The sequence below is a fragment of the Cebus imitator genome, unplaced genomic scaffold (genome assembly GCF_001604975.1).
Source record: "Cebus imitator isolate Cc_AM_T3 unplaced genomic scaffold, Cebus_imitator-1.0 Scaffold118, whole genome shotgun sequence".
Taxonomy (NCBI): Eukaryota; Metazoa; Chordata; class Mammalia; order Primates; family Cebidae; genus Cebus; species Cebus imitator.
In genome coordinates, this window is record NW_016107433.1 from 1,419,980 (window position 1) to 1,429,026 (window position 9,047).

The window sequence follows — 9,047 nt, forward strand, 5'->3', positions numbered from 1 at the left end:
CCAGCTAATTTTTGTATTTTAGTAGAGATAGGGTTTCACCATGTTGGCCAGGATGGTCTTGAACTCCTTACCTCAAGTTATCCAGCCGCCTTGGCCTCCCAGAGTGCTGGCATTACAGGCATGAGCCACCATGCCTGATGTGCTTTCTTTTTTTTTGAGACAGGGTCTCACTCTGTTGCCCAGGCTGGCATGCAGTGGCACAATCATAGCTTACTGCAACCTCGACCACCTGGTCTCAAGCAATTCTTCTGCCTTAGTGTCCCATGTAGCTGGGACCACAGGCACATACTACCACGCCTGGCTAAGTTTAAAAAATCTTTTGTAGAGACAAGGACTCACTTTGTTGCCCAGGCTGGTCTTGAACTCCTAAGCTCAAGCAATCCTCCCTCTTTGGTTTTCTTAAGTGCTGGGGTTACAGATGTGAGCCATCACGTTGCCAGGGTTTGTTGTTGTTTGTTTGCTTAGTGACTATTCTGAACTAATTTTGTAAGGCTTGTGTTCTTTGCCATGTGTGGCCAGTGAAGTTCTCCTGGGTTAGCTTAATTGTTAGCTAATGTTTGGACAGATTTCTGTAAATACTTGGAACCAATAAACGTCCCAATCTTTGATGTGAGACATGTCTTATTTTTTCCTGTTCTAGTCCCTACCAAAGCTCAGTTTGTTATACCCAAGCAGGTTAGATGGAACAGTGCCATGCTCTGAGTTTGAAATTAAGAGTCCTTTATTAATTAGCTGGTGACCCAGAGACAGCTAACACTCAAAATTCTCTTGGCCCTGAGGAAGGGGCTGGATTCCTTTTTATACCTTGCTTAAGGTAGGGGAGGGGGAGCCTAGCTGGAGCAGAATTTACAGAAGCAGAACAAGCATGTTAGATAAGGAGGCTGGCAACTAGGAGGCAGGAAGTTCTCCTGATTGTTGATTTTCAAGGAGGGTATACACAAGTGGTTCCCATGATTGCTGGTTACCAAGGGGGGTATTCAGTACTTGTCATATAATCAATCAAGGGGGGCATTCACAATGGTAAGTGGGCTTGCCAAGCAGGGTATAGTTACAAAGGTTATATGTTTCCATAGTTCTAAGTACAGCATGACCCAGCACAGTAGCAAGACCTAGGTATGCACTTAAGGGAGAAGCAGCAGAAGGGGTGAGGTGGATGTTAAGATGGAGTCTGTCTGGCTCTCAGCAAAATGGACTCTGTCTGGCTAACACAGGTAGGTCAGCACAAATTTGGCTACTGAATTTCTTTTTATAAAAACAGGCCATTCAGTCCTTCCTACTTGTCCACTTGCCTTCTTGCTTGCCTTTGCAACTAGGATCACTGGCTACCAGGACTCTGAGTTGGGCTCTGCTCATCCTTTGGGATGCCACACTGATTCTTGGGGTTTGGATGTCAACCATGTCCAAACTGCTTGATTGTGGTGATTTGTTTGTTCAGGCCTAGTGGACATCAGTTATTTGATGACCTGAATACTGCATGGAGATAATGGCCACATAAATACCTAGAACATTTACTAACCTGATGGTGGATATGCTGGGGGAAGTCCTATGGATACCATGGGGATTTTTTGGCCATTGTCCCTAGGTACTCCCGTGAGTGAGTAGGAGATCATTGTGTCCACCTGGCTGGAGTTGTGACTTGCTGGGGTTCATAGGGAGTGAATATGGGGGTTAGTACCAGGGGTGAGTGCGTATTCTTTTCTGGAGCCCCAGAATCCATGGGCATGAGCTTCTGGGCTGTGTGACAGGTGTCTGCTGAGATTACGATGGAACAAAGCAGAACAGTCTTGTCTCCAACTAAGAATTAGATAATCTCAGTCCTCCAGGAGATAGGAGGTTTTCCTCCATTTTTATTATGTGATTTTGAAGAAACCCCCTTTTTCTTTCTTTCCTGAGTCTATTTGAGTATCTCCAGAGTCGGGGACTTTACCTTTTCATTTCCACACAGTGTGACCCATGTTGGATAGGGGCTTTAGACTTTTCTTTCTTGTGTTCATCTCAGATCTTTCTCCTTTTGCTTCTATTCACTGGTTCCAGTGTTATTCTTGGATGCTTCTTGGGAGTCTTTCACTGCCTGCCCTTTGCTTAGGGATAGGTGGGCTATTCTTTGATGGGCTAGGCTTCTGCTGAGACTGGTATTTGAGGAAAATTTCTGGGTGGCCACATTCTGGATGATTATCTTCTTTCTGGCTAAGCGGTTCATTCATTCTAGGCCCCAAACATCTCCAAGTTCCCTGAGAAGTGCAGCTAATTGAGGGTAGCTCACTCTGGCTCCTGTTTGCTATACTTGGGTGGGGAGGATAGCACTATATGTCCCAAAAGCCATGGTTTGTTGTTGGTAGTAGGGTGATCGGCTAAGCAGTTCTTATTAGGTGTGTGATGAAAATCCTCTTTCATGCCCAGAGCCTACATGTTCAGGACTGACGAGTGTCCTCTGATTCCTCTGCAGGAGCTGATCGACCTCAAGATGATTCAGTGTAAGAGAGTTGTCAATGGTGAGTACAGATCTGGCTCCAGAATTATGCATGTGCCCTGCTGGGCTTAAGCAGCACTACCACTGCCCTTGCCTGGGGTGACAGTATCTTGCCTGGCTTCATTGAATAATTTTGTAGATCACATGCTCCCTTGAGAGCAGTCACTGCTCTCCAGAGGCCATGACAAAAAGCCAGATGTGAAACAGGCTAAGAGTGCCTTTCATTCACAGGCATGCTGGGATAGAAATCACCATGTAACATAGCACAGGAGGGACTCTAGGAGCCTTGCAGTCGGGATGGCTTTAGCATTGGCCCTGGCTTGGCCACTTGCTAGGTGTATAACCTTGGGCAAGCCATAAAACCTCTGTCTGCCTCAGCTCCTTTAACTGTAAAATGAAATCATAGTCATTGCTTTACTTAAATCATAGGGTTGGAGTGAGGACCAAATAAGTACTGTGCACACCCTATGCTCTGTGCAAATGAGGCTGATTCTGCTTTGATTAGAGTTGTAGTATGTTCCTTGAGGTTTTTGATACATATGTATATACTTGTGAAATTTTTTTTTTTTTTTTTGAGATGGAGTCTTCCTCTGTTGCCCAGGCTGGAGTTAAGTAGGGTAATCTCAGTTCACTGCAACCTCCGTCTCCTGGGTTAAAGCGATTCTCCTGCCTCAGCCTCCCGTGTAGCTGGGAACCACAGGTGCCCATCATCACAACTGATTGATTTTTGTATTTTTAGTATAGATGGGGTTTCACCATGTTGGCCAGGCTGGTTTTGAACTCCTGACCTCAGTTGATCTGCCCACCTCAGCCTCCCAAAGTGCTGGGATTACAGGCCTGAGCCACTGCGCCTGGCCTGCTTGTGAAATCTTTTCTTTTGAGATGGAGTCTCACTCTGTCACCCAGGCTGAAGTATACTGGCACGATCTTGGCTCACTGCAACCCCTTTCTCCTGGGTTCAAGCAATTCTTCTGCCTCAGCCTCCTGAGTAGCTGCGACTACAGGTATGTGCCACCATGCCCAGCTAATTTTTGTATTTTTAGTAGAGACGGGATGTCACCATATTGGCTAGGCTGGTCTTGAACTCCTGACCTTGTGATCTACCTTCTTCGGCCTCCCAAAGTGCTAGGATTACAGACGTGAACCACAATGCCTGGCCAAAATCTTTTTTTTTTTTTTTTTTTTTTTTTTTTTGAGACGGAGTTTTGCTCTTGTTACCCAGGCTGGCACGATCTCGGCTCACCGCAACCTCCGCCTCCTGGGTTCAGGCAATTCTCATGCCTCAGCCTCCTGAGTAGCTGGGATTACAGGCACGTGCCACCATGCCCAGCTAATGTTTTGTATTTTTAGTAGAGACGGGGTTTCACCATGTTGACCAGGATGGTCTCGATCTCTTGACCTCGTGATCTACCCGCCTCAGCCTCCCAAAGTGCTGGGATTATAGGCGTGAGCCACCGCGCCCGGCCTACCTGGCCAAAATCTTAATGGTAGTTTCACTAGAAGTTATGACACAATTTTGTCGATTTTTTTTTTTTTTTTCTGGAGACAGAGTCTCACTTTGTTGCCCAGGCTGGAGTGTAATGGCGTGGTCCTGGGTCACTGCAACCTCCGACTACCAGGTTCAACCAATTCTCCTGCTTCGGCTTCCCGAGTAGCTGGGACCACAGGCACTCAATACCACACCCAGCTAATTTTTATATTTTTAGTAGAGACAGGGTTTCATCCTGTTGGCCAGGCTGGTCTTGAGCTCCTGACCTTGTGATCCACCCACCTCAGCCTCCCAAAGTGCTAGGATTATAGGCGTGAGCCACCACACCCAGCCAAATTACTTTAAATGTATATATTTTTTCTGTGTGATAAAAAAGTCAATGTTATAGATCTGTGTAACCTAGAAAATAAAAATCCTCCATAATCCTACACCTAAAGAGGTAATCAGAAAGAGGAACAATGTGTGTTTCTCTCTATATATAGTAAGTAATGTGTATGTACAAAATATGATATGTTTATGTATATCCCTCTTCTAGATCGAGGTAGTGTTTGGATAAGGAGAAAAAAATGTGGGGGTGTGTGTATATATATATCTCCCCACCCCCTGAGATCATACAACACATGTTGTTTTGCCATTTACTTTTCTATTAGGATATCTGCCCATGTCAGTACCTATAGGTGACTATGTCAGAATTGATTTTACCAGAGCCTTAACAGGGGTTCCCGGTATTTTGCTGTTATAAACAGAGTTGCATTATAAACACACAAAGATTTCTTGGTTACTTCTTATTGCCAATCATGAGCTTTTTCTGTCAGTGATCACTTTGATTACCTCTCTCAACATTTCATTGCCTTTACCCCACCCTTTTAAACTTTCTAATTTGTTGAATGCTGGGATGATAATAACAGTTTCCATGTATGGAAATGCTTTAAGTGCATCAAAGATCTCATTTATTTCTCAAGACCACCTTTGGAAAGGCATATTCTCCCTTCTGCCATGTTCATGTATAGTCATCTTTAAAAGCTAATAATGGTAGCATCTATTGTGGAGCTTCTTTGGGAAGCTGACAGATAAAATACAGTCGCTTCTCGTTATGTGCAGTTGTTATTTCTATAAAGGTGCTGTGAACATTAAATGAGCGGATACTGAACCAGTGACCCTGGGGGAAATATATGGTTAGGTTTGTGCAAGCCTATGTTCATATTTTCATCAACTTATCAGTCCATAACCTTGTTTTGTGTGTGTTTTTAAATTTTTCTTTGGTTTCTTTTTTGCGACGAGGTCTCACTCTGTTGCCCAGGCTGGAGTATAGTGGTGTGACCATAGCTCACTGCAGCATCAAACTCCTGGGCTCCAATGATCCTCCTGCCTCAGCCTCCCAAGTAGCTGGGACTTTAGGTGCACACCTTCATGCCTGGCCAATTTTTTTTTTGTAGATAGAGTCTCGCTCTGTTGCCCAGGCTGGAGTGCAGTGGCGCCATCTTGGCTCACTGCAACCTCCACCTCCAGGTTCAAGCAATTCTCCTGCCTGAGCCTCCTGAGTAGCTGGGATTATAGGCACGTGCCAACATGCTCGGCTAATTTTTTGTATTTTTAGTAGTGAATATTACCATGGTTTCACTGTGTCAGCCAGGATGGTCTCCATCTCTTGACCTTGTGATCCTCCCACCTCAGCCTTCCAAAGTGCTGGGATTATAGGCGTGAGCCACTGTGCCTGGCCTACCTGGCCAATTTTTAAATTTGTTGTAGAGATGGGGGTCTTACGATGTTCCCCAGCTGGTTTCAAACTCCCGGCTGTGTGTTTCTGTTTAAAGGCATATTATTTAATATATACCATTGATTAACATTGAACCCACTAACATGGGTAATATTGCTGTAATTTCATGCCTGAACAAAGCTTATTCAACATGTGTATTTTCTCCATAAGGCCCATGACAGTCTTCTTGTGTTTAGGAACATTAGACAACGTTTCAGCAGTATGCTTGGGACCATTTTATTTTATTTTTTTTGAGACAGAATCTCACTCTGTAGCCCAAGCTGGAGTGCAGTGGTGTGATCTCAGCTCATTGCAACCTCCGCCTGTCTGGCTCAAGTGATTATTGTCCCTCAGCCTTCCAAGTAGCTTGGGCTACGGGCGTGTACCACCATGCCCAGCTCATTTTTTTTTTTTTAAATTTTAGTAGAAACTGAGTTTCACCATGTTGCCCAGGGTGGTCTCGAATTCCCTGACCTCAGGTGATCCACCCATCTCAGCCTCCCAAAGTGCTGGGATTACAGGTGTGAGCCACCACACCCAGCCGCTTGGGACCATTTTAAACAGTGAGATCACCAACAAAAAGCATAAATATGCAGAAGTGTGGCAGGAAATACACCACAAAAAGGACTCTTGTTGACAGTATGAGAGCTGAAGGGAGAAGGCTGAGCATCACCTTGTTTGATCTCAGCTAGGAGTATGCACATCAGGCAACTCAAACTTTTTTTTTTTTTCTTAGGATGTATCAGATATTAGCAACTCAAAACTTTCACCACTCTGTGCCTGTCCTTGGATGACCATGAAAACATCTCAAGTATTGATTTTGGGGTCACAAATAAATGTTAACAAAGAGGCACATTCGCAAATATGGAACTATGAATAGCAATGGAGATGACTGTAATATAGTAACCTTCCACTCACAGGACCTGTCTTACTGTAAGTAGATAGTAAATTTGCTGAACGTCAGAATGACGTTTTCTGGGAAAATTTGGGCCAAATCTGAAACATAGACAAACTTCCACGTATGTACATTAAAAAATTTTTTTTAGATCGAGCCTCTCTTGCCCAGGCTGGAGTGCAGTGGCGTGGTCTCGGCTCACTGCAACCTCTGCCTCCCAGGTTCAAGCAATTCTCCTGCCTCAGCCTCTTGAGTAGCTAGGATTGCAGGCACCCTCCACCACGCCCAGCCACTTTTTGTGTTTTTAATAGAGATGGGGTTTTGCCATGTTGTCTAGGCTGGCTTCGAACTCCTAACCTCAAGTGATCCACTCATCTTGGCCTCCCAAAGTGCTGGGATTATAGGCATGAGCCACTGTGCCCAGCTATGTATGTACGTTTTGTTTCAAAAAAAAATTTTTTTTTCCTGAGACAGAGTCTTGCTCTGTTGCCCAGCAAAATGGAGTCTTGCTCTGTTGCCCAGCAAAATGGAGTCTTGCTCCGTTGCCCAACCTCTGCCTCCCAGGTTCAAGTGATTGTCCTGCCTCAGCCTCCCAAGTAGCTGGTATTACAGGCATGCCCTACCACGCCTGGCTAATTTTTGTATTCTTAGTAGAGACGGGGTTTTACCATGTTGGCCAGGCTGATCTCAAACTCTTGATCTCATGATCCACCTGCCTCGGCCTCCCAAAGTGCTGGGATTACAGGTGTGAGCCACCACATCTGGCCCTGTTTCAACATTTTAAACATTGCAAAATGTTAACCACCATTCAGAAAAAGTGCATTAAACACAAACATACAGTTTAACAAATAATTGCAAAACGAACAGCCATCACCCAGGTCAGGAAATAGACCATCCTTATAATCACAGGAGACTCCCACGTGTATAGTATTTTTGGTAAGAATGGTATACATTTAGGATCTCTTTCCCTTCCAAGCTCACACTCTGGCTGTGTTTTCTTACAGGGCTTAGGCTAGGGTTGAACTTTTATTTTCATTGAGTGGCCCTGTGTGTTGTGTTTTCTTGCAGAGGTGCTCAGCACAGTGGACTTTGTTGCCCCTGATGATCGAGTTGTCTTCCGCACCTGTGAAAGAGAGCAGAACAGGGTTGTTTTCCAGATGGTGAGAGACCCCATTGCTGCATGTCCTCCTGAGGCTCACCATCCCCTGGGATTTCCCAACTCATCCTTGGTGCCAGGCCAGTGTTGAATGGCTGGGCTACATTGCACAACCGTGGCTTCCTGAAGACTCCACTTTAATGTTTTCCAAAGGGCCAGTCATGAGTGATTACACTATTGGAGACAGTTTAAGGAAATCAAACTATCATAGTTTTATATGCCTCTAGTCTCAAGTTTAATTTACTTACTTGTAGGAATTGTCTGTTTGGCCTGATTTCTCTATTTTTAAATCCCTAGCATTGATTACTCAGATCATAGTCTTTGTTTTCATGTAGTGTATGTATATTTCTCATAGAAAGAAATTAGGATTCCTCAAGAGTAGTTAGGATTTGTTTTTGAGTTGTGATGACGCTATAGTGCTCTTCTCTCACTTTGGGCATTTCTTGGTGCTTTTTCAGAAACATCCTGAATGATGTTTAGGTTTCTAAAAAATTGATAACAGCCAGGTGCAGTGGCTCGTGCCTGTAGTCCCAGCTACTCGGGACGCTGAGGTGGGAGGATTGTTTGAGCCCAGGAGTTTTGGGCTGTAGTGCACTATGCCAATTGGGTGTCCGCACTAAGTTCGGCATCAGTATGGTGACCTCCCAGGAGCGGGGGACCACCAGATTGCCTAAGGAGGAGTGAACTGGCCCAGATCAATGGAGCAGGTCAAAACTCCCGTGCTGATCAGTAGTGGGATCGTGCCTGTGAATAGCCACTGCACTCCAGCCTGGGCAACATAGCGAGACCCCATCTCTAGAAAAGAAAAAGGAAAATTATTAAAAAAAAAAAAAAAGAAAAGAAAAAGAATTGATAACGGGTAAACATGTGATAAGGCAAATCTAGCAAAATATTAATTGTAGCATCTAAATGGTGGGTATTTGAATGGTCACTATCAAATGTTTTAAAGTTTTTGATATGTTTGAAAGTAATCATAGTATTGATAACATTTTCTAGACCCTCAAAGTTTGCCTTTTTCTTCTGGCAGTGAGCTAGTCTAGTGGGCTGCCCGTTTAAGAGAAAGCCAGACTGACTCTTGTGTTTGGGGGGTGTGTGTGTGTGTGTGTGTATGTGTATGTGCACTGCATGAGTGTGTTTGTCAGTGTATGTGTACCTGTGTCAGGACAATGATTGATGCAACCTTTTTTGTATTCCCAGGGGACTTCAGATGCAGAGCGAGCCCTTGCTGTGGCCAGGCTTGTGTAAGTTCCTCCTCCATCTTTTTTTTTTTTTTTTTTTTTT

General features: G+C 44.5%; 1 protein-coding gene across 7 annotated transcripts in view; it reads left to right on the forward strand.

Annotated features, from left to right (window-relative positions):
• DUS2 (dihydrouridine synthase 2) overlaps nucleotides 1-9,047 on the forward strand; it is a 63,089-nt gene that overhangs the window by 27,734 nt on the left and 26,308 nt on the right. For 6 of the 7 annotated variants that reach the window (XM_017539456.2, XM_017539455.2, XM_017539454.2 and 3 more), the window contains 3 exons: nucleotides 2,447-2,492; nucleotides 7,679-7,770; nucleotides 8,964-9,007. In XM_017539456.2, the coding sequence (XP_017394945.1) occupies nucleotides 2,447-2,492; nucleotides 7,679-7,770; nucleotides 8,964-9,007 (182 nt within the window). Of the gene's footprint in view, nucleotides 1-2,446; nucleotides 2,493-6,466; nucleotides 6,649-7,678; nucleotides 7,771-8,963; nucleotides 9,008-9,047 lie in introns of those variants that run through there. The other variant, XM_017539460.2, reaches the window with a different exon arrangement.